Genomic DNA, 26,086 nt, shown 5'->3' with positions numbered 1-26,086 from the left:
TTAAGTATGGGGCTTAACAGGAATGTATCTATGGCATTCCTGGGGGACTTCACAAGTCCCCAGGCTGCCATGATAAGTGAAACGGCATACCCCAATTTAATCATGGTGGTACCATTTGGGTGAGAGAGGGAACCCCTTTCCTCTGTCGGACCATTTAAATGCTGATGTCAGTGCTAACAGTAGCATCTAAAGAATTAATAGCCAATCAAAGACACCTGGCACCCAATGCATACGGAGCAGGTTCGGCTCCCAAGCCAGTTCCAAATAACAGCATCCAATTTGCTCCATACATTTTTGGCAATCATCAGTAAGGGTATAAACAGGTTGTCACGTGACATCCCTGTCATTTTGAATGTAAGTTGGCCCTGTGTTTGTGTGGGTTTCTTCTTTATAATATTCACCTTTCTTTATATAGTGTATCCATTTATTGAGAAGGAGGAAACATGGTAGGTCAGTAGTTAGCACTGCTAAGGTCCTAGGTTCAAATCTGACCAAGGGATGTTGTCAGATTTGAACCTAGTACCCCAGAACTGCAAGGCAGCAGTGATAACCACCTAATCACTAAGGCACAGGAGAAAAGAAACAAAAACCACCAGGTTCAGCCAAGATGAGCCACCTGAGGTTCGGGTTCACAGCAAACCAAACCTTTAGTAAAATTGGACCTGAAATAGGGTTCAACTGGTTTGAATTGATCAACGCTATTTACCACACTTAATTTGCTGACATGGGTAACAACCCCCTAAATCAATACCCTTGGTAAATATGAATGGCAAATCCAGCGTACATTGTGCATATTTACAGTGTGCAATCAGAATCGTGTCGTGCTTATCACTTTAATACAACCTTCTATATTTGATGAAAGCATATTACGTGTGCGCTGGTAATCTACTAATCTTATCCCACAGCATAGAATGTAAATACCATATTAAAGACCTACAATGCCAGACAAGGAGGGAAGCTGAATGTATTACATCACATTTTAAAGACATGCTCTTATACTACTATACACTAAAACCCATTTTTCACATATTGGCATTTATTAGCATGAGACTTAGCATCTGTATTGAGGCAAGTAAAAAATATACATGCATGTACAAACATTTTCATATAAGATTATTCCATTGTGTAAGGCTGGATTCACATGGGTGAGAAAATCACGCATGATTTTCTCCAAAATTTCAATGCATGACAAAATCGGGGTATGTCCTATCTTTGGGCGTGCTTTCGCATCGCCCACGATTCTCAATGGGGCAGGCGGCAGCATGGCAACACGTGCTGAATGCACATAGTGAGATACGAGGTTTCCCCATTGAAAACAATAGGAGAAACATCGCGATCCTACCCTCCTGTCAGCTGCAGCAGAGGATCGCTACTTCCCGAAGTGACGTCAGGTGGTTTTGCGATAAAAACGCCTTGCATCCACGAGTAAATCGCATGTTGGTGAGTGCGATATCGGGCCATGAATTATGGCCCGATATCGCACTTGCCTGTGTAAAGTTAAGGCCATTTTACATGCAAAGTCAAAAGACTGAAAGAGTTAAAGATTTGGCGATCTAATTGCATGAACTGTTAATGACCATTAACACTTTATCATCTTCATTTGCATGTAAAAAGCCTTCAGGAGCTGTTTGCAGAGTCCAGTGTGTGTTCAAACACAGGCTCAGTTGTGCAAACAGCTGCTGTCACATTCCTTTGTTCTCATCGGCTAGTGTAAACAAAAGGATCACTTAAAATTAAATAAATAAGAAAAACGTAACTTAAAGGGAGTGACTGGGAGCCCAGTGATGTATTTTCTGTACTCGCCCGCTCCCTGATTCCCACAGTGTCCTGTGTAAGAACACATGGTACACAGAAATCTGACTCTTTTCAGATTGCCAGGCACTCACTCTCCCATAGACTTGCATAGGAGAGCACATGTATGGGAATCTGAAAAGACTAAGATTTCTGTGCGCCTTGCGATCTTCAGAGTAGATAAGAGTGGGTAAGCTTAACGTACATCACTGGGCTTACTGTCATGTCCCTGACAGCACCATGACTTAGGTTACGGTGCTATAGGGTGGACAGGTTCCCTTTAAGAACATTGTTTAGAGTTTAAAGCAGACAGATATTTTTGGTAACAAATCTTAATATTTTTGGTATCGATTCTTTTCCACAATTTGGAAACTGAAATGGAATATTTTTTTCTTATAAAGCAAACGTTTTTCATGAAATATATGGAAATGTTCAGATGTATCCACAAACTTTTGTCGTACTGCAGTTTCAAAAAACGTTTTTCTTTGAATGATGAAAAATTGCACAATTTTTGAATATAGTTGCTATATTATACCTCACAGTTCTCAAGATGCCTGTTTACAGTTAATTAATGAGAGTATTTACTGCTTGCCCATAGTAGATAAGAATCTGCTTGTGTGGTGGACACACAGGTGCGCGGGTCAATACATTTACATTATATGGTATTAAAGGGGTTGTCAGGTTACCAGATAATGTTGTTCCTATACCACCCGCTGTATTAAAATAATAAAAAGAGCTGCACTTAACCCTCCTCTGCTGTCAGAGTCCAGCATTGTAGCCCCGCCGTCCTCCTGGTGTTTCTTGTGGAGATGTCACAGGAAGTCACCTGACTACTTCAGCCATTAAGAGGGGCAGCGTCACCACCTGGTCTCCTGGCATCAGCGCTCATATCCTGGGTGCCATGATATCAGGAGTTGAGAATGGTGATGCTTGATGCCGACTCTGTGTAAACAGACTGATGCAGCCAATCACATACATCACCACTCGAGCATTGATGTTTGTGACTGCAGCAGCTTGTGACATGCCATTCACAGACCACCTCTGCAGCCTATAAATGGAGCCAGTGCAGAGTATGGAAATGTGGTGTTGGACATGCAAGGAGCCAGGAGAGGCTCGTTTACAGCAAATGTGGACCAATGTGCTGCAGAATAACATACGGTACCTGTATGCCTCCAAGCCTGCCCGTATCACATCTTGTATCCAAGCTAGAGGCAGTCTAGCAGGGTTGTAGAGCCTCCGTGCCCACCTGTACCACATTTTGTATCCAAACTAGAGGCAGTACAACAGGGTACTAGAGCCTCCATGTCCCCCTCACCCCACGTTTTACATCTTGTATCCAAGCAAGAGGTAGTACAACAGGGCCCTAGAGCCTCCATACCTGCCGTTTCACATCTTGTATCCAAGCTATGGGCGGCCCAACAGGGTACTAGAGCCTTCATGCTCACCCATATCACATCTTGTATCCAGGCTAGAGGCGGTACAACAGGGTACTAGAGCCTCCTTTTAAATTTTGCTTTATGCAATTTTTGCTGTGATGTTGTAATCACTTGCTTATATCAACGTTCACACATAGAAAGTTTGACTGGATTCTGACAACTCCTTCTAGATGCTTGATTTTTTTGACAATGAGTGTACGTTAATTATGTTTAGCCATGGAGAACACATTACAAAAAAAACAAATAACTCAGACAACCCCTTTAATATGGGGAAGCACAGGTTATGTGTCTACAATATTGCAGTGCAATGCTAAAATCTGTGATTCATATAAATAAAATGCAAAGGTATAATGTTATAATTACAAAGGAGCCTTATAATTATTCTATATAATATGGTCACATGTATCACCGTGTCATGGTGTGACTGACTAAATAATTTAACTTTTTTCATAACTTATAGTACAAACAAATAAGAAACTATCTAATACATTAGTAGTTAAAAATGTCTCTTTCTTCACTTCTTGGCCTCTTCTCCCCACACCTCCTGCACTGATAACTCATTCTGTATGTACTGATTAGATCCTTACCCAAGGCCCTTTTACACACAATGATTATCGTTCAAAATTCACTCAAAAGCCATCTTTTGAGCAATAATCGTTGCTTGTAAATGTGTGCCCATCATGCACTCACCGTGCACTTTTCGTCCATCGCTCAGTTCAACTCAGCCTAAAATCTGTTGTCCCTGATAAGATGGACCGCATGCAGAGTTCTTCGCAGGCAGCGTTGATAACATTCTTTTATCTGCTGTCCAACTGGAGAATAATAGCAATGTATTTAGAGAACAGACCACCCACTGTTCTCTAAATACATGCAAATGAAGCTTGTTAGCTTCTAAAGTGCTACTAATGATCGCTCATAACTGTCAGCTTCTTTTGAGCAATCTGTGTGTGTAAATGGGGCTCCAGTCATCTGTATACAGACAGATCAGATTACCATAGAAGTAATAGAATAGAAACATAGAAGTAATAGTAATAGAGCTTCACTAACCTACACCACTGAATTACAGTAAAAAAGCCCTTCATCATAGACCACCAGGAATGCTGTTTCTATTCCTTTTACCACTTTAGACCACCGCAGAGATCACCATTAATCCCTTCATCATCATAGGCCACCATTTATATTACTATTTCCCCCTTCACTATTTTTGATAATCTGGTCCTGGGTCTCCACTATATTGTTTGCTTACAGGCTACAGTCAGCCTGTAATGTTCCATAAACCTGCCACTGCCAATGACAGAGCTCAGTGACGATCTGTCATTGGCTGCAGCAGCTTGTTTGGAGATGGCTCAGGCTGACTGAAGTCTACAAAAATGACATCAGCAGGGTCAACAAACAACTCATTTTAGCCATTTTCTTTTGCTTCTGTCTTTTTTTAACCTAAACATATGGCCATTACGCATAATAACATTTGAAAATATTAAAATAAAAATCTGCAAGCATAAAAGTAAGAAATTCCTTAATATTACCTTAACATTTCATTAAAATATATGAAGCGGGAAGCCTACAAAAATGTTTATATTTTGCATTTTTAACAGCTTTATGTGTTTTTAATATTATTAAAAAAGGTTAGATCTCAAAAACTGGGTGCTGGAGAAATTTGAAGCCCAAAAAATGCAAAACAAAGTTACGTTTTAGTTGACATTGATGGAAATGGATAAATGATTGTTTTGGTGAGAATCATCCATTTTCATCAATTTAGTCTAATGTATATGGACACTTTTATATTTAAATAAGAATCCTGAGGGTTGTTTTCTCTAAAGAGACTTCTCACTGAAGAAGTCTACTACATCTTAATTGTTTTTACTGTGTAAATCAATTCTTTATCTGGTGCTGCTGGATTCTGTGCTTGGGGGTGGTTTGTCTTTAAGGAAACCTTTGTAGGCTAATCCAAGCTTTTTGTTAAGAGCGTTTAGCATGGATATTCAAGTCTTCATACAGAAGGATTATATCAATAGGGACATGAATGAGCTAGATTCTACGCACCCTCTGTATTCCAATCACTATTAGCTGATAGTTTTTTTTTCTTTCTTGAAGAACTTGCATTCACTTTACTTAGGACTCAGGGCTTTCCATGCATTTTTCCCTAGAATTTATAAAAACTGTGTCAGAAATCTTTTTAATCTTGCCTTTAATTGACATCCTCTGCCCAAACCATCTTGTATAGAAAATTACAGGCAATTTTAATAGATTGAAAAAAAAATTGTAAGGGACAAAAATGCTTTGGTCTGTGGCCACTTTAATTTAGGGAATGGGCTAATGTTAGGGTACTTTAATTATCAGTATTTGAAAAGTTGAGATGGTGCTTCATCTTCTGAAAAAAACAACTCTTTAGATAAAAACAATGCACCATTTGTCTTCCTTGGACAGAAAGTCTTCATTTCACAATCCACTGCTGTCAAAGCCTTCCTGGTTGAGCCTGAGATAGGGTATGCTCATTTTATGGGGTATGTTCATCTTTGAACATCACTTTCTAGTTTACGTAAAGGCTTAACTGACATACAAGGTTAACTACCTTTGTAAGTACACTGCATTGCTTTTACACCAAGCGAAAAATCGTTAGAATGAGTGATCATTGACAGAGTCGTTTGCTTTCAAATGGCGTCAGTTTACACACACAAATAACTCAATTTTCAATTATTTAGTCATTCCTTCATTTAGTCGATCATTGATCTTTCAGGGGACTGAGATAGGAAATCAGAACGCCTGAACTATTATTTTAAACAATCATAAAATAACCGACGAAGAATAAGTGAATGGCTTACCGTTTGTCATTCAATAGATTACCGGTCCGTTTCGTACAATCTTATAATTTTTTTGAACTAATGAGACTGTATTATAACATAATTCACTACAATGGTTGTAGAAATACTTCAAATGAGTTTTCTTATGAAGGCAACACCTTTCCATAAACCATATTACACCATAGGGATATCACAGAAGTCCTCAGATCCCTCTCTTTTGGCCAGAGTTGAGAACTGCTAACAAAGAGCTACTCAGGCTGTCCATGTGTTAAGGCCCATTTACACGAAGTGATGATCGCTCAAAAATCGCTAAGAATCGTTGCATCTGAACGCTCGGCCATCGTGCACTTTTTGTGCACTGCTAGCTGATCGTTAAATTCAGTCCAACCTAAAAATCGTCATTCCCTCTTATCAGCAGTTCTCCACGGGTAATGCTGATAGCATTGTTTCTCGATGGAGAGTAAAAGAACTAAAAGCAGATAAGAGCCCTGGGGCTATTAACTGCCTTCAGCTAAGGCTTCATTTGCACACTTAATTGCTCTTAAGTAGCTGAGTAGCTACTTAAAAGTTTATGCAAAATGATCCCTCAAAGCTGTCACTCAAACTGTCTTTTGAGGGATCTTTGAGTGATCATCAATCCATATAAATGGGCCTTTACACGGTTGGCCATTAATTTGACACACGGCATGTAATGGCCATCTGCATGTTCCCAAATTAGAAATAGTTAATTACTGGAACACCTGAAATCAACATAGGTTAGTTTTAACCCAAAAAGGGGAATTCCCTTATATATCTGCTGTAACAGATGTGCTTAAAGGGGTGTTCTAATCTCCGCTTTTCATATCCGAGATGAGAAAACCCAGTTCTCTTTCCAACCACCTGTCGGAAACAATCCAGAGCTTCTGCCTTCTCCTCTGAGTGCTCAGCTGTCTCTCATAGCAGAGAACCTGACTTGCTCTTGCTAGCTTGCAGGAGTGGGGGCTTTAATCCTGCACCGTATTTGTACTGTGGCACGGGATTAAAGCCCAGGAACAAGCGCCATATATTTACAGCGCTTAGTCTTTAACAGGTCAATAAATAGATTTGCAACTTAATGAGCATGTTCCCTAATGTAACTATATTGGGAAACTGCTTCAGAAGTATAGATCCTAGTACCAAAGAAAGATAAAACAAATATTTATATAGCACTTTATGTGCCAAACATTGTCTACAGCTAATTTGTGGATCTAAAAATATAAATCTACAGTGTACTGCTCTATAAAATGTATTATCTGTATTTACACACACAAGTATCACGCCATAGATGCCAAGTATACAAGCTGTCCCCATACAATACAGCTAAAGTATATTTCCACACCATGTACTATACTATATGAAAAAGTCCTAGCAACGAATTGGCAGCTCGGGGAAGCACAAATCACTCCTAATTTCATTTAATGGGAATAGCAGTAGTTATTCCCACTAGACACGTTGTACGGTGTAGTAAAAGTTGTGTGAGAAACGGTGTGTTCTCTGCAGAGTACAATAATACCTAGCCTGCTCCAAATTACACTTGCAGCTTGAGACGTGGGAAAGTAGAAATGTGACTTGCTGGTTCTTATCAAGCTTCCCATTTATTTTTCCTATTTTCTCAGTAATCGGCCTTTTTTCCAGGTATTTATCAGCATTATATATTTAAGTTCAGCTAGTGGAAACTAATGACTTTATTTTAAGATTATGTACGCAGACCTTGAGGGCTTATATCTATAATTACGTATTAATGAAGCTGTAAATCAACACAGATAAACATTGGTAAACAAAATTTCAATGATTTATATGTAGTCATATTTTTAATTATGATTAAAGGGGTTGTCCGGGTTAATGAATATTGCTAATTCGTTTCAGAATCGAGACTGCAGAAGCTTAGAAATGTGTTCTCCTCTCTAAGGAGCTTTAAGATTGTATGTATAGAACTTGTGTGTGTTTTTTAATATATGGACCTCCTTATAATCATTGTATGGATGCTCTATATAGATAGTAGTCCATAAATGTAGCCCAGAAGTATAAATTTAGGTAGGAAGAGTGATTTGGACAACCAGGAAGCAAAGGTCAGGTATTTCTTACCAAACGTGATAGCCATTACCCACTTGAATTTGCAATAGAACATGGTTTTAGGCAGTACTTTGGTACTGGTGCATCTTGTTTCTACCAGAAGAATGGGTGAAGACATGGATGAGCCGGGTAGACTTCTAGGGGAGGGGCAGGTGACGGCCACCAATGATGCACACATTCCTGGCCAGGCGCAAGCTCACACCTCTACCCCGCTGTTGTGCTGACCTCCGGCGGCCTTGCCACTCCTGATCCCGCTGGCACTCTTCCCAGACTGTGTACCATCCTCTCCCCTCCCACCTCCTGTCATTGTCCCAGGTGTTCTCCCATCATCTCCCCTCCGGGCTCATGTCATTTTTCCCTGCCACTCTGCCCTCTCCCCTGCAGCCTCCGGTGCTGTCCTCTCAACTCCCTCCTTCTGTCATTGTCCCAGACGATCTCCCATTACTCCTCTCCCGGATCGTGTCACTTTTCTCTGCCGCACTAGCTTCTCCCCTGCAGCCTCCAGTGCTGTCAGTCTCCCCCAGCCCTCCAATCTCCGGTACAATCAGTGTTCCTGCTTCTGCGCTGAAGCAGGACCCACTCTCACATCGTTGAATGGATTGAGGAGGTGGCAGTGCTCAAGCCGACACCTCTGTCAGTACATGTCGGAAAGCGGCGGATAAGCTGCGTTCCCATCCCCCGCTGTCACTCTCCTCACCAGCCTCCCATCTCCACTGCAATGTCTCCTCTCGTGCACCACTGAAGCCGGCCCCGCAATCTTCCTGTCCACCACGGACTCTGAAGCCGGGCCCGCTGACCGTTTCCCTGTCCCACGCCGGGTGTTATCTGCAGTCTTCAGCCGGCATCAAGTTAGCCAATCTGCAACTTTGGGCATGCACTCTAACTCCACCAGGACATACGCATGTCTCCACCGACAGTTCTGGTGAAGACAAGATGCACCAGTACCCAGTACTTCTATTTAATTTCATCCTTCACAGTGCATTGGGATCAACCCTATTCTCATTTGCACAAGGAAAGGCTACAAACAATGGGATGAAATTGAAAGGGAGGAGACACAGATTAAATATTAGAAAAAAGACTTTCTGACAGTGAGGGTGATCAATGAGTGGAACAGGTTGCCATGGGAGGTGGGGAGTTCTACTTCAATGTAAGTGTTCAAACAAAGGCTGGACAGATATCTGTCTGGGATGATTTAGTGAATCCTGCACTGAGCAGGGGGTTAGACCAGATGACCCTGGAGATCCCTTCCAACTCTACCATTCTATGATAATTTACTTTTTAATTCACCTTTTACAAATTTTGCTCTACCTGACCATGAACTGTGGGCTCTCCTTTATTCATGGTCCTAATGGTCAGTTCAAACCCCAAAAGACTCTTATAATAAGCATACATAGGCCCATATGTGGTGTCCCAAAAATTTTGGGTGCTGGATTATCTTGCAATGAAAAAAAACAATAATTTATGCATTCTTCTTATGAAACCACTTAATCAAACCTTAATTATAAGAAATAATACCGGTGTATACAGATGCTGTAGCTACAAATCTTCTATTACGGTATAAGTTGACTGGAGGATAAGGGAACACAATTTTATTTCCTTCGCCATAAAAGAGAATACGCACCGCACAGCCTGCAACGTCTAAGGATGGGCAGATGAATCCCTGTTACACACTGTCACTTAAGAGGGATGAATGTGGCTTCTGTTAATTGCGGATTATGGGTCACGGGAAGATTTCAATCTATGGTGAATTTATCACATATAAACAGCTTAGAACATAGCATGCTCTGTTGGCACACATAAGACGTTTTGGGCAAACAACAATGGTACGGCAATTCACAGCAACAATGCAGCCACCAATTTTACTAAATAACATTTCTAGTACCTAATGGGAATATTTAAGAATTTTTTTTTTACTATATATGAACAGCACAAGAAGACCATGGCAATAGGTACTCTTCCCCTACAATCAGCTAGCCCCCCACAAAAAACTGTATTCAGAAAGCAGTAGACAATCTAATGCTTCATAGCTAAATTACAGAGAAATAAAATGGTTAATGTGTAGATCCCTAAGTGGTACCGCAATAATTCAGATATTCATTTACATGACATGTTCACCCAACAATGAAACAACCAGTATGGCAATATTTCAGATCTACAGGGAAGCCAATGAATGAGCAATTATACACTATTAAAATTGATGATGAAGATGCCTGGGTCATTTCCGATTCCACTTACAAAACATATATATGAATAGCGAGCTCTTAAGGTAATTACAGAGTGTCTATACTGATGATATTGCTCAAGATGATTATTACGTTTACACATACTTCCTCACATAACATCATATAGCGGGCGAGTCACGAGTCACCAGATGTCAAACTCTCGGCACGCTTTGCCACTCCATGACGTGTACACTCATACACAACTATTTGATGTAGTCAACATAATATTATATACTGACAAGGTGGATGCATGACCACATAATGTCTTAAAGGCAAACATATAATCTCAGAGAACAAAAGAGAATTCTATAAAGCTTCCAAGATCTTTAGCAAACTAATGACCGCTGATGATACACTATTTAATGATAACTCGAGTCAAGCATATTTATATAGACTAAAGACAGAATTAGAAGTCTCATACCTAATATATGAAGTTATCTAATGCTTATGGTTGACTGTATGTGTAGTGGCCCAGTACAACGGGGCCCCTCCTGAATGGTGTGTATGCTCAGTATTGTGTTGTCAGTGTCTTTCATGTTTGCAAGAATGGTGTGTATTGCATATCTGCAGCACTGAAAGAGTTAAAGGGGTTGTCCCGCGCCAAAACGTTTTTTTTTTTTTTTTTAATAGTTCCCCCGTTCGGCGCGAGACAAACCCGATGCAGGGATAAAAAAAAAAAACGGGATAGTACTTACCGAATCCCCGCGCTCCGGTGACTTCTTACTTACCTTGCGAAGATGGCCGCCGGGATCTTCACCCTCGGTGGACCGCAGGTCTTCTGTGCGTTCCATTGCCGATTCCAGCCACCTGATTGGCTGGAATCGGCACACGTGACGGGGCGGAGCTACGAGGAGCAGCTCTCCAGCATGAGCGCCCCATTCAACACAGAGAAGACCGGACTGCGCAAGCGCATCTAATCGGGAGATTAGACGCTGAAAATTAGACGGCACCATGGAGACGGGGACGCTAGCAACGGAGCAGGTAAGTGAATAACTTCTGTATGGCTCATAATTAATGCACAATGTACATTACAAAGTGCATTAATATGGCCATACAGAAGTGTATACCCCCACTTTGTTTCGCGGGACAACCCCTTTAAGTGTCTGATATGTAGATGACTGTCTGGGTTTTGTATCTTTTTGTCTGTCACGTGATGATGCTTCAGATATGGAGGAGGCCGAGAGGATGGCCTAGCGAATGCGGGGACTACTACTCTCCAGAAGTTCTGCAGTGTGTTTTAATCCATGAATGTGAACCGGTAGAGTCAAAGAGAGAGAGAAGAAAGTGTGGTATCGGGCCAGGACTTACAGAAAACTGTGGCTGTGGTTTCTCCTGACGTCCCATGAGTCCTCCCTGTCACATCACTTGTCAAGAAGCTGCTGAACTGCTCTGTTCTTGAAGTTAAGTAAAACGACTAGTCGCCCATCCGTGTTGGAGGCTGTGTCTTAAACTGTACCCGTGTGTGTGTGGATTTACCCCGTCACAAAGGAATCCCCCCATGGAAGCTACACGGGAGGAGATTTACTCCATCATCCAGGAATCCATCGCTGTGGAAGTAATGGTGGCATCGCGAGTAGGGTTGCCCCCCGGCCGGTAAACCACTGGCCTGGCAGGTATTTTTTCTGTCAGGCCGGTGCCAGTATTTTTTTTTACCGGCCCTATTACAGGCAGGTATTTTCAGAGCCTGCACTGTCCCCTAGTTCCGGTTAACCCTCCTCCGGCAGCCCTGAAAGCAGGGGAAACACAGACCTGAGAGCCGGCAGCTTCTAGGACCTCTGATGATGTCACGTCATGTGATACCCTGTGTGGGGGAAAAGTCAGGAATCACATGATCACGGGGAGCTCAGTAAATATAAGAGAGTGTGTATGTGTGTCTTTCTCTCTCTTTCGGTGTCTCTGTGTGTGTCTGTGTCTCTGTGTCTGTCTTGGATCTGTGGGGGTCTGGATGGAGGGAGGGAGTGAGTAAGTGGAGCTTTGTGTGGGGGTCAGGATGATGTAGCAGAGCTGTGTGTGTGATGTCTGGGGGTCAGGATGGATGAGGTAGGGCTGTGTGTGTGCGATGTGTGGGGATCAGGATGGATGGAACAGAGCTGTGTGTGCGATGTATGGGGGTCAGGATGGATGTAGTAGATCTGTGTGTGATGTGTGGGGGTCAGGATGGATGTAGTACAGCTGTGTGTGATGTGTGGTGATCAGGATGGATGTAGTGGAGCTGTGTTTGTGATGTCTGGGGATCGGGATGTATGTAGCGGAGTTGTGTGTGATGTGTGGGGGTAAGGGTGGATGTCCGTCTGGCCGGCCCTGCAGTGACAATGTTGGGACCCGAGGATGAGAGCGGAGAAGCAGTATATGCAGTACAACAAGGTATGTACTGTGTACTTCATGTAATCTTGTATGTTTAGGTGATATACGTTATACCAGCTGTACATATAATTGCATACAGGACATATCTACATTACATCAGCATCACTATATACAGGGGAGGTATATCTCCTGTATATAGTGATATGGTATATCTCCTGTATATAGTGATATGGACCATGCTGGGGTAACCTGGGTATCTCATGTATATAATTATATGTGTAGATTGTATGCGATGCGAGCGTCTGCAGTGTGTACTCGCGAGTAGATGATGTGTGATTCACACTAAACGTCAGCTACTCGCGAGAACACGCTGGCCTGGATCCTGTGCATGTGCACAGTTGCTGGACGGGATCCAGGAGATAAAGGAGGAATAAATGCTGTGATAAGCCACACCCCAAGTCATGCCCCCGACGCACCCCTTTTTTTTACCATGGCCAGTATTTTTTCATGACAAAGGTGGCAACAGTAATCATGAGACAAAATAGGACTCAAGGCAATCCATTACTTGGGTTCCCCTTTATTAACCTGCCCTCAGCCCTTAGATGTGTCACCAGTTACCCTCCAGGGGAGAGACGATAGAGCCACTGTGCCAGGGCCAAACTCTACCCCGCTGTCTCCTAGGCCGTGGCCTGCTCCTCAGTCACTGCATATGTAAAAAAAAACAAAAAAACTTATATACCCCAACCCTACACACACCACAGCTGTAGTACGAGAGGTCAGACTAATCAATTTAAGTAAACATTGGGGCATGTTTTTCTAAGTAGATAGGTACTATTTTTTCCACCTTATACATTATTGTCACCGCAGTGGATGTCAATCGGCTGTGCATAACCTTTTCATTCCAGCTATTGGGATCCAGTCTTTTCTGCAGAGACCCCAGACCGTTGCCCTAGAAATAGTCTCAGTTACAAGGCAGCTACCTCACTTGGCCAAGTTTTCTGTGATGCAAGAACTAGAGGGTGTAGACAAAGACGTAGAAAGCCAGATTGAGGGCATATAAAATACTTTTACAATGTAGATCAGGCCAAGGGTCAGGGAAATTAGCAGACAAGCAACAGCATAGTCAAATAATGAGCCATGGTCAGGTTTGGAAAAGTAAAGAAAGCTGGGTGGTTCAAGCATGTAGCAAAGACCAGATTATCAGTCAGAAACACACCAACACATTCACACAGTATAGTGACTGATTGCTCAGGTGCCAGCTGGCAGACAGAATAGCTCTAAATAGCTCAAAAACTGTCAGAATTGGTTAAGGACTAGAAAGCTGAGTGCACATTAGCTCTTTAAGAGGTGGGCCGGGGTTGCACACGCACACTATGGGGACCAGAAAGTCAACAGGAGATGTGGTGTCTGCCAAGAACAACTCAAGGGACACAGCACTGGACATGCTTGATGGCAGCAGGTGGTAGGGGACGTTGTTGGCCATAAACAACGGCCATGACAATGATATTGATTATCGTACATGATAAGGAGGAAAATTAGTGATCTGGTATGCTATAAAGCTTTCCTGCAGGGAGCTTCAGAGAATAAAGCATATACGCAGGTAGGCATAGGGGGATACTGACAAGAGAACTTCCAAGGTAGACAAAAAATGTCTATTTACTACATTAAACGTTTTTTTAAAACTCGACTGACTTGTCTTTCAACCATACTGACTACTTATATATTGCGTAATGTTTAAAAGAGAGCTGAACAACAGATAGAAGCCTACATGTACACATTTACTCAATTTATATTGGGCTAGACAGCATCCGATACAGATGACCAAATAGGTGGGGAAATTATATCCTATTTACCCTATAGAGATGTTAGGAAATTATATTGGTGGAGAGGAAGAGCTTGGACTCCCAACATATATCTGAATGAAGGGGTCCAGTCACTTGCTAAATAGCCTAATTGTATGCAGTGGCTTTTCACATGAAACCTTTTCATGCAATTGAACTGATCAAATTAGAGGCAATCAGACTTGCCCATTAGTTTTGGCCATTTGCAGAGTGCCAGGACCCATTGAAAGTATTTCTTGTGTCAAACAGCTGCTTTTTAATGTTCGTATTATAGATGTAAGACCCAGACGATTAGTAGCTCTAACAAAGCAAACCATAGGGTCCTTGGCAATCTAAGCTTGGTTCAGTAGAGCCACAGGTAGGCTAGAGGTTGCAGTTGTAACAAGAAAATTAAAATCTAAGCGTGCTGCAGCCGTCTGAAATCAGCCAATTGATGGGATCAGCCCAAGATTACATTTTATGTCATGATACACATTATAATTGTAAGACTCCTTTAGCAAACTGTTTAGCCAGGGCAGGCTGTATTGCAGCCAATTGCTATATTAGGTTGCAATGAACATCGCCGTGCCTTGCCATTAGCTATCCGTATCTAGTCTACCTGTAATATTTGAAATATTTGTGCGACTAGTTTTAGTTTATGATGAACGTGAGATAAACCTGACGGTACAGTTTACTGGACAGATTGCTATGACTCGCACAAGTTCATGTGTCAGTTAGCAACAGCTTCTATGTAAGAGCTCACAAACGGTAGATAAAGCTATTCTGTACAATATGTATTCTACTCCTTAATGTATCAATGAACTTCACATTTAGGAAAGGTTACATAATTACACGGGACTCTTGATTTCCAACTTATCAAAAATACTAAATAATTCATACAAACGTAGGAATTCAGGTAGTGTTAACCCACAATGAGCCATTTTGTAGTATTTAAGGACTTCCGTCATACCATAAAGACACACCATGCGGCTGGTATGGCGAAGAGTGGAAATGTATTAGAGCAATAAACATAGAAAAAAAGGGGACTTAAACCTCCTATCCTGAAGCTAGTAGAGAAGCAGTGTCAGGCAGCACCTGGAAAGGGCCTTAATGTGGTATAGCAGGATGCTGTCTTCTATGTATGCTGAAAGCTCCCTCGAAAAACCGAAATGGGACACGATCTAAAGACAAGAACCCAAGCAAATTCAAAACAACTGAACAACTTACTTCTATGAAACAAAATTACAGAGAAACCTTAATACTTTCATCAGACCACAGTTCTATTGATACCTCACTGACGTGCTCTATAAAGTAGCTTAATCTGTGCAAATATCTAAGAGGAAATAAAACAAAAGACTTGAGCAGCTGATATTTACCTGCAGTACACCATGCATTGCATGTTATTAATCTCCTTGTCTGACTTGTATCTCCTGAAGTCTTCCCACATATCCTTAATTGCTGTGATAGCCAGAATAATACAAATTGGAATGATGGCTATAGCAGGCTGAAACGCGTTGACCACTGGTACGAAATTAAGTGCTGCCAGCATTACAAAGTACATATTAGCAAAACGATGAAATTGTTCAAAAAGGTTCCTTGGAAGGAAAGAAAGGAATGTATACTTTGTAGTTTTAATAATATTAGTCTGGTAAATACTGTTTGGATTCTCCTTCCATTTTGAACCTTCGAAGAGAACATTAGATTGGATCTTTCGTTTGCCATCATCCCCTTTACGTCTTCCCCTGATCACTCTCTCCCAGATTTCGGTGATAAGTGAAGACATTGTTCTCAAATAAACTTGAGAAGAAAATGAAAATGTTACTCAGTGTCTTCCTAGACCGGGATAGCTAGTAGAATCCGGGCTCATCGCTGTGATTGATAATCCTGGGTTCTTTGTTTGATTTCCAAGATATCCGAGTAGGTCCTTCATGTGCCGTGGACTCCAGCAGACTATTTTCTTTTTCACTTCTTTCAAAGTGCACTTGTTGATTGCAGACGTCACACGAGCTACTTGTGTGTCACACCACAAACCAGTTATTCCTAGGGCAGGACAGCTACCTCTGGGTCCTACAGCCAGCTCACTTTAATCATAGTAATGACCTGCTCACCTGGCTGGTATGCTAAGAAGCAGGGACAGCTCACTTGCATTTATGACAATGGAATGGCAGAGTGCCATGTGCTGCATACAGAAAACATGATACGGAAATCTATGACAGCTTTACTTACCATACAGGTACTTGAAAGAGTATACATGTGACACAGCACTATGTACCAAGGATTGTATATTAATAGAAGCTGAGATTTGCTGAACAATCAGCACAATACAGTCTCAATTCCATATATAGAACTTAATTACTTATATAGTGTAGACTTTAAAATATAATTCTTTTAGAAATACCACCAAGAAGTAACTTGAATACCTTGAATACAGTGATGGGAAATGAGGATGATAAACTGAATTTTTATATAACTTTTTTTTTTTTTAAAGTTCTTTAAAAAGGTACAAATACTAGCTACATACTTTGATAAAATGTGCGCTTAAAAAAATTCTGGAGCTGTTCTGTTTGGGAGAGAGGGTAAAGTGCTTCTTTACAGCATTTCATACAGAAAATGGTAAGACAAAAACCAGGAAATAGGAGCCAATATATTTATACTAAAAATGAAAGTCAGACACCAACTCTGATTTTTGTTAATATTCTGGTTTAAAGCAACATACATTTTTGCTCTTAGGTTGCCTGCACACGAACAGATTTGCATTGCGGAATTCGCCACGGACGACCGCACCGCGGATATGCAGCAAATACCCTTCATACATGCTATGGGAAAGCACTTTTTCCTGCACACAAGAGGAAATTAATTGCGATTTTTGCTTGCAGAGGAAAAATGGTAGCATGTTCTATGTTTGTGCGGATTCCGCGCAAGAGGCTTCCATTGAAATCAATGGAAGCCATCCGACCCACAGTCCTTCCACAATCGACCTTGTGGAGAGGTTGCAGACTTTGCATCATTGCCTAGCGTCAGCACGGGAATAAGAAACATTTAAAAGAAAAAATCTGTACTACACATGTCCGGCAGTCCATCTGGACGCCGCGCCATCTGGTCACTTACTGCCGTCATGGGTGTCGGCCCGCAAGATGACGCTCCCAGAAATGAAGCGTATCGTGTGTTCCACTGTGTGCAATTCCCTGTCATTTTGCCAGCTGACACTGGTGACACCAGTAAGCAACCGGAAGGCGCAGCGTCCAGATGGAAAAGTAAGTTGTTTCCTCCATATGAATACTAAATAGTTGTGCAATGTCTGCATGCTTGAAAAAGGTGTCTGAGTACGCCAAAATGCGTTGCAAATACCAATTAGACCCCGCACCCTTTGGGTCTGTCCCTTGTTAGTCTTTTGTTTGTCTGCCCTTTATGTGTGCATATGAATAAATCTCCAGTAAGATGATTGGTGAATAAGTCCAATTTTTTGAGGAACCAATGAAAGATCCAACCTGGCAGAAAATCCACCTGGTAGTATAATATCTACAGGCAAACAACAGCAGTGAGAGGTCTCCATACCAGGAGATCCCTCCTCAAGTAAGCAGTCTTTCTTCTTGCATAAACTGTTATTTACCTAGAGAAACTAAAGAGCGCGGACTCAAACTTTTGTTCTGTCCCCTTTGTTTTATTTGGGGTACATTGTACTAGGTTTTGCTTCCTGGGCACTCTTTATGGGAGTGTCTAGTGATCATTTGGGGTCTGTAGCTCCCCACATGTAAGTGGATGTTTTCTGTGGTTATACAGAATATCTGGTATAGTTTTTTTCCATTAGCTACTGCCTGAGCGCTCTCCTACCCATCTGCTCTCTTCAGTACAGATAATGAAGAAAGAAGACAGGTACACGAGGTCGCCAGCCAGGGTCAGAGCCGGATTCTGCTGCTGGCTTCCATATGTGGAATCCGGTTCTGCTGTGTGCAGGCGGCCTTAGAGTGTTTAAAGACAGTTCCATTGCATAAAACAAGGAAATAAAGTATCTCTCTATCTGTTATTCTACCTATCTGGATTGGACTTATTCAGGGGCGTAACTAAAGGCTCGGGGGCCCTGATGCAAAACTTGAGCTGAGCCCCCCCCCCTCTATCTGTATCTGTACCCGTACCCATACCTAAACCATGCTGCACAGAGCCATAACATGAAGCTTCTGGGCCCCAATGCAAAACCTGTTACAGGGCCCCCAACTATAATGCTTTATTCATAGTACTGGGCTCCCTATATGGAGGAGAGGCCTTATGGGCCCCCTAAGGCTCCTGGGCCCGGGTGCAACCGCATCCGCTGCACCCTCTATAGTTACGCCCCTGGTTTTATTGCAAATTAGGGCAAGGACAATAAGCAAAGTAGATAGATACAGCAGAAAAACGAGTAGGGAAAACTTGTAGTACAAGTGGGGCTGGAAATAAAGTGTAGAGGCCATGGAATAAAAACAGGTGTTGGATAGAGATGAGCGAGCATACTCGTCCGAGCTTGATGCTCATTCGAGTATTAGGGTGCTCAAGATGCTCGTTACTCGAGACGAGCACCACGCGGTACTCGTCTCGATTAAACAAGCACTGACCCTTGAATTCAATGGAGCCGGCAATACAGCCGGCTCCATTGAAAGCAATGGGCTGCCGGCGAGCGCGAGATGAATTTTCGGGAAGGGCTTAAAAATATAAGCATCCTAAAATGTGTAAAAAAAAAAAAAAATTATACTCACCTGTCATTCAGCTGAGAGCTGCCCCTGATTGGTCCCTGCGCTGAGCCAATCAGAGGCAGCACTCACCCATTCATGAATTCATGAATGGGTGTGAGTGAGAGCTGCCTCTGATTGGTGAGGGTGTGACCAATTAGAGGCAGCTCATTCAGCAGGCAGGGATTGTAAATCCCCGGCTGCTGAATACTACTCACAGCAGCCAGACTGAATACTACTCACAGCCAGACATGGCTGAACTCCGGCTGCAGCGGAAAGGTGAGTATACATTTTTTACAGCTGTGGCAGAGGAGAACGATCTTTATGCTGACAGTGCGGGGGGGGGGGGGGGTCTCGCTCTTGCCACTATTGTGGCTTAATAGTGAGATCTCTGAGCCCGAAATGCAGCCCTGCATGTTGCTCCTCGCCTGCCCTATCCATTTCTGTGTTTTTTACATGACTTTGGTGATTTGCTAAGATTTTCACAAATGAAAACCTTAGAGGAGCACCAGTCATATACAAAAATGCTCAAGTCGCCCATTGACTTCAATGGGGTTCATTACTAGAAGCGAACTCTCGAGCATCACCGAAAGTTCGACTCGAGTAACGAGCACTCGAGCATTTTGGTGCTGGCTCATCTCTAGTGTTGGATGATATGTAAGCGCTACCAACCAGATGGACCCTCTACTAATTGGGTGTGAGCAAAAATTGATGTGATAAGCAACACAAACTGGTGACACAGCACAACCTTCCAAAGACAACTAAAGGGCAAGAGGGAGTAAAGTCCAACTTCTCTTTTATTTCAACAGCCAACAAAGAAAACAATTTATTGCTAGTTGTTTAAATAAAATGAGAAGTTGGATTTCACTCCCTCTTGTCCTCTAGTTGTCTATGGAAGATTGCACCGTGCCACCAACTGTTGTTTATCATAATAAGCAAAGTAGGGCTGCCTTGCATGTCATTGTCAGATAGCCTTTTACATAATAGGAATCTGTAGTAAATTCAAGTTGCTCATGGGGGCCTAGTGTTTAAAGGAACCTCTAGAGGATGAGGGTCTTGGGTAATTAGAGTGTTTGCCACTAGCTAAATCCAGTAGTCCTATCTGTCGATCAATCTATGATGTGAAACATGCAAGATAGTGGTTGAGAGTTCCTCAATAACCAATACAGTTTGACTATTTCTTTAAACGGTAGTTTTACTTTCTTCACATGTTAATAATACAAAGCTGCTGATGGTTACAATTCTCACACAAGACACAGCAGCTTAGTGGTTGCAATACACTGTATGTGGTTCTATTATGCATGGAGGTTTCTATATATTCCTGTTGAGGAAGAATGCTTGAAAGTTCTTGCATTTATCAAGAAGTTTTTTTCACACGACGATTATAATTCTAACAGGCTGCTGTTAGGTTCACAGGGGCCAGAGATGAGTGTTGTCTTAACACTACTCTCCATTGACAACTCACAGTGTGCAGATGTATCATCCTTATGTTAGCTCTAAATTTGTTTCTCATGAAACCAATTGAATACAATATCTCAACTTACTAGCAAAACCAATGACAGGCAGCAACTCACATGGCAACCACTGGGTAGCCACAATAGACACATTTAGGATGGAGATGTCATTAAAAAAATCATGTTTGAAAGGCTGGTGATGTATCTGAACATATCTAACAAAGAGGAAAGGTAAGGAGGGACAGATCTGTAACTTGTTTAACATAATCTTTTTGTACATTTGACAGTTCTACATTTGGCTCTGTTCCTGAGAGTCCTACTTCAAACTGACTCCTACTATTCTTGTTCAGTCCCTATACCTCAAGACCAACAGGTCACACCACAGACCTTAGAACTGTCAAGCTCTCATTCTACACTGGACCTAAATTCCTCTTTCAATTGGCATCTGACACAATCCCTTCCAGTCCCATCTATAGCCTTTGCCTAGGGTTGAATGTGCCAACACTAAATCGACCTCGCCCCCCTATAAGGCTCATGTGTTAAGCTTACACTGCTCCGGCAGCAGCCTTCACAGAGCCCTAAAAGCTGTCAATTCAAGTGGCTTGATTATCTCCACCCTAATACTCAATGTCTGATTTCCAGTGCCATTCTCCAGGTCTTGTTAGTTGATATTATCATGACACCTCTTGCATATACGTCTTCCAAAAACATGCGATGCAACATGCAGTATCTTCCCTTGCCAGTTGTTCCGGCCTTCAACACTCTGCCCCTCTCTTCCAACCTACTAACACTACCCTGATGAACAAGCCACTCTGGCCTTCAACTCACAGACATGCCCCCGATGGACAAGCCCAGGCCCAACTACTTTGTAGGCCAATTGCATGCCTTCCAGGCACAACATGCAAGCCACTTGCAACTTGACATTGGGCTTTTATGTGGGCCTTCAATGATGCTGGCACCCTTCTTCCTATAAGCTGTCTGCTGATAAACCAGCTTCAGAGACATGGCTTGGTGGTACTACCAAGTATCACAGTCTGAGATACCCAGGATCACAAGCTGCACAGTCAGAGTTTTAAAATACATCATCACAGCATAAGATGAATACAATTGCAAGAAATAAAATAAATGAACCCTTTGGAACCACCTGAATTTTTGCATTGATAAGTAGTAAAATACACCAAGGAGTATATAGAGCAGGGAGAAAAACTAAATGAGTCCTCGAATTTAATAACCTATAGATCCCTTGCACTTTATTGCGGAGGAACTTTGGACCATTGCTCCTTGCCCCTTTTAGGTTATTCAAAAGGGTTCACAGATTTTTTTTTCTGGCGACATTATATGCATGCTGTATAAAGTTATAAGAAATAATGAATAATTCAGTCTTTTTAACAAATAAGCAATATCTTAAGGGCGTTCAAGCTACTGGTGATCTATTCTTAGAATAGGTGATCAATAGTAGATTAGCAGATTGGTGGGAGTCTTGAGACCCCTGGCGATCAGCTGTTCCCCAGGGTTGCAGCCTGCGTGTATGCAGCTGTTTGCAGACTGATCTGTACATTGCGCAGTGGCCCCTGCTGGCCTTACATGCTGAATGCCATTGAAGTAAATGGGATTCAGCATGCAATAAGCGGAGCCGTCTGCTCCCGGCAGAAAAACAACTCCATGCACAAAGGCACTAGCCTGGGGGAACAGCTGATTACTGAGCAACCCGATCTGAGGATAGATCATCAATAAATAGGAGTGGGAAAACCTGTTTAACATCTAAAGATTGTATTTTTCACTTTAAAAGAGGAGTGTAAATTGTCTCCTCCCCACCTACAGGCAGGCGGAAGAAGGAGACATTACATTTATGGCCCTTTTACATGGGAGGACAGTCAGGTAAATGACTGCGTGAGCATTGACGTCACCGTTAAGGTCGTTAGCACTCGTGCAGGGGGGTTACACTAACAGAATTCAACACTGGATAACAGCGACCACATGACTGGGGACCGCTCACTGGGGCCTCCGGTCACCTCTCCAGGCTCTCAGTTGCCTTTGGTATCTAAGAGCAAGATTTTAAATTTCCTAGGTCCTCCCTGGCTTCCGCGCATGTGTCTGCCATTTTGACGTTGGGTGCAGAAAGGTCCTTGGATAAAGAGATCTTTGGGGGACATTGCCGGAGGCCTTAGGTAAGAAGTTCCCAATTAGGTAAGAATATCCGATCCTTGAGGGGAGATGAAATTTTAACTTTTTAAACTTTTTCTTTACTTCCACGTGATCACCATTATCCGTTAAACAACGGTGATCACCTGATCAGGGTCCGCACACCCCAGCCCCTAGTGACCGCTCCAAGCTGTCAACTATCTCCAGTAGTTGATAGCAGGGAGCAGTCACACTTTCAGACCCCTCAGCTTTATTCTACCTACCTTACGTGTTTTCACGGCCCTTCAGAATAAAGCCCAGACTCCCAGGACGTGAAAACATGTATGGGTGGTCACTAAGGGGTTAACATTGTCCAGATCATGAATCCAACCTTTCTGCATAATCCCTCAACATAACATATCATTCTGAGCAGGAGGGAAAGCCACACATTCCTTATCTATAATTTCAGGTAACACAAATTATTCCCATATGTTAATGAATAACAAGACAGACGTGGTAAACTTCAGCCTAGGTAAATAGTCTAAAGCATCATGGGAACTTTCCTTCCTCCTCTACATGTCCGGTTCTCCAGGTTTATTGTGCTTACCATATATGCAAAATATCAAACATGACTTAAGGGTTAGTAACTACTTCTTATTCTGATGGATTTACATAAGCGCCCTACTTGACACCGTTACCTTGTTGAGAATCTTAAGTAGATAAGATGAGATTATTAGCACTAAGATAAGTCACTTACAATATGATGTGCACACATTTTGCTTATCATAGGAAATTCCCATGATAGATGATCACAGTTAATGGCCAAGTAATGACATATACAGGTCAGAAAACACAAATGTATCCACCCTTAGCTTGAATTTCATTAAAGGGGTTGTCTCGCGCCAAAACGTTTTTTTTTTTTTTTTTGCATAGGCCCCCCGTTCGGCGCAGGACAAACCCAAGGGATGTGTTAAAATAAAAAAAAAATATATTACTTACCCAAATCCCCGCTCTGCAACTTCTTCCTACTTCTTCCTTCTCCAAGATGGCCGCCGGGATCTTCACCTACGATGCACCGCGGGTCTTCTCCCATGGTGCACCGTGGGCTCTGTGCGGTCCATTGCCGATTCCAGCCTCCTGATTGGCTGGAATCGGCACACGTGACGGGGCGGAGCTTCGCAATGACGTGTAGAAGGGGGCGGAGCCAGAACGCCGCTCGTGCCCGGGCCGATCAGAAGGGAGAAGACCCTTCTGCGCAAGCACATCTAAAAAAGCAAGAAGACCCCGAAATTAGACGGAGCCATGGTAACGGGGACGCCAGCAACGGAGCAGGTAAGTGAATAACTTCCGTATGGCTCATATTTAATGCACGATGTATATTACAAAGTGCATTAATATGGCCATACAGAAGTGTATAACCCCACTTGCTTTCGCGAGACAACCCCTTTAAGTAACACTTGCAATGATACAAACTCAATTTTGCACCATACAATTAAAAAGTACATAATCGTTTTTTTTCAACATGAGAGCTTGTGGGTGATGAATGATTGCAGATGTCATCCATCATAACCATCCAATATACATTAAACATGTGGAAGTATATGGGTGTCAGATGGCATTTCTTGAGGAATCCATCGGACAATTTGGGGTAGTTCACCTGTCAACTCTAATGCAGGTGTCCTAAGGCGAGTTTAGGGAGGATACTAGGAAACCGGGATTAAAATTGAACACAATGGATGAAGATTTTAACAGTAATCTACTGTTTGGTTATTGGATACTTGTGGAGAATATTTATTTAATGTCTATGGTTACTTCTTGTCCAGTGACTTGTAAAAAGCAGAACTTGAAGATGTGTAAAAGATGGGTCTATTATGGTCTGCCAAGTGTTTTCTTTTCAGGTTTACTTTCAGAGTACAGTGGGGCAGTTATTAGCACTGTTGCCTTGCAGCACTGGGTTCCTGGGTTCACATCCAACCAATGACAACATCTGTATGGAGTTTGTATGTCCCCCCCGTGTTTGTGAGATTTTCCTCCCAAACTTCAAAAAACGTACAGGTAGGCAATTATAGATTGTGAGCTCCAGTGGGGACAGAACCCATACCAAGTGATATAAAGTGCCGCGTAATATGAATGTACTATATGAATAAAAGTGATTATTAAATCTAGCTGCTGCAATCAAGTTACTTCATGGTGATAGTAGTAAGAGAAATGTTTTAAATAAAAAAATAATCCTTATTATGCACACATATATGCAGTAAAATTCTTTTGGTCTGGGATTATTGGGACCCAGTTTGTGCCCGATCATCATATCTTACAAAGTTTTCTGAGCAGATACTAGGGCTGCTGCTTGAATGCACTTCTATTAGGAATATTCCCCACAATAGCCTGCCTCTAATCCCTCTTTCCTACTATTTCAGCTCTGGCTATGAGGTACACAATCACAAGGTACTTTTATATGGGCCAATAGTCATGACTACAGGTGACTGTTGGCTCGTGTACATACAGCCATCAACAGGCCACTGAACAAGAAGTCGCTCAGTGGGCGCTAGTTGTTATATTTTAGAGAGATGAAATGCAACAACTACTGAGCGACTTTTACTCAATATAAACTGGAGTCGTGCAATCTCTGAGCGACTGCCTGTTTTCAGGGAATGGAGGCTGGAAGAGATCTCAAACCTGCTCCATCTCCATTCTCTGACAGCCAAGTGTGATAGTCCATGGGATAGCAGTTGGGTGCTTATCAGAGATGAGCGAGCATACTCGCTAAGGGCAAATTGCTCGATCGAGCATTGCCCTTAGCGAGTACCTGCCCGCTCGGGAGCAAAGATTCGGCTACCGGCGGCGGGCGGGGGGCGGCAGGGGAGAGCGGGGAGAAATGGGGGGGAGATCTCTCTCTCCCTCTCTCCCCCCGCTCCCCCCTGCTCACTGCCGCTACTCACCTGTCACCCGCGCCAGCAGCCGAACCTTTTCTTCCAAGCAAGAAGATACTCGCTAAGGACAATGCTCGATCGAGCAATTGTCCTTAGCAAGAATGCTTGCACATCTCTAGTGCTTATGTTCCCGACAGTCCTACCGTATAAAGGTGCTACAACCAAGATGTTATCTTATCTCATGATACGCTGGCCTACTCTTTATCAGGCTATTTACTTATTTGGCACAATAACTGCTACTTAACAAAGTAGAAGGAGGGCAAAAAGTCCATTTAGATGAGCCAAATTCTCGTTTGAACGAGTGAACAATGTCAGAGTTTGCTCGGGTAGCCTGTATATACAGCAGATACAACGTTGGCTCATTCAAATGAGAAATCATTTAGTCGTTCACATTTGTTATATAAATGAATGAAAGT

The 26,086-nt window shown here is 42.4% G+C and overlaps 1 protein-coding gene across 3 annotated transcripts in view; it reads right to left on the bottom strand.

Moving 5' to 3' along the window:
* Positions 1 to 26,086, bottom strand: part of ATP10B (ATPase phospholipid transporting 10B (putative)) — a 361,387-nt gene that overhangs the window by 77,339 nt on the left and 257,962 nt on the right. Inside the window, exon 1 of one of the 3 annotated variants that reach the window (XM_066591080.1) lies at positions 15,842 to 16,403. The exons of the other annotated variants lie outside the window; for them this stretch is intronic. Within the exon in view, the coding sequence (XP_066447177.1) occupies positions 15,842 to 16,248 (407 nt within the window). The 5' untranslated portion in view covers positions 16,249 to 16,403. Of the gene's footprint in view, positions 1 to 15,841; positions 16,404 to 26,086 lie in introns of those variants that run through there. 3 annotated transcript variants of the gene reach the window in all.

Source organism: Eleutherodactylus coqui, chromosome 2 (genome assembly GCF_035609145.1).
Source record: "Eleutherodactylus coqui strain aEleCoq1 chromosome 2, aEleCoq1.hap1, whole genome shotgun sequence".
Lineage (NCBI taxonomy): Eukaryota > Metazoa > Chordata > Amphibia > Anura > Eleutherodactylidae > Eleutherodactylus > Eleutherodactylus coqui.
The sequence above is the reverse complement of the archived record's forward strand: the minus strand, read 5'-3'. Positions and strand labels throughout refer to the sequence as shown.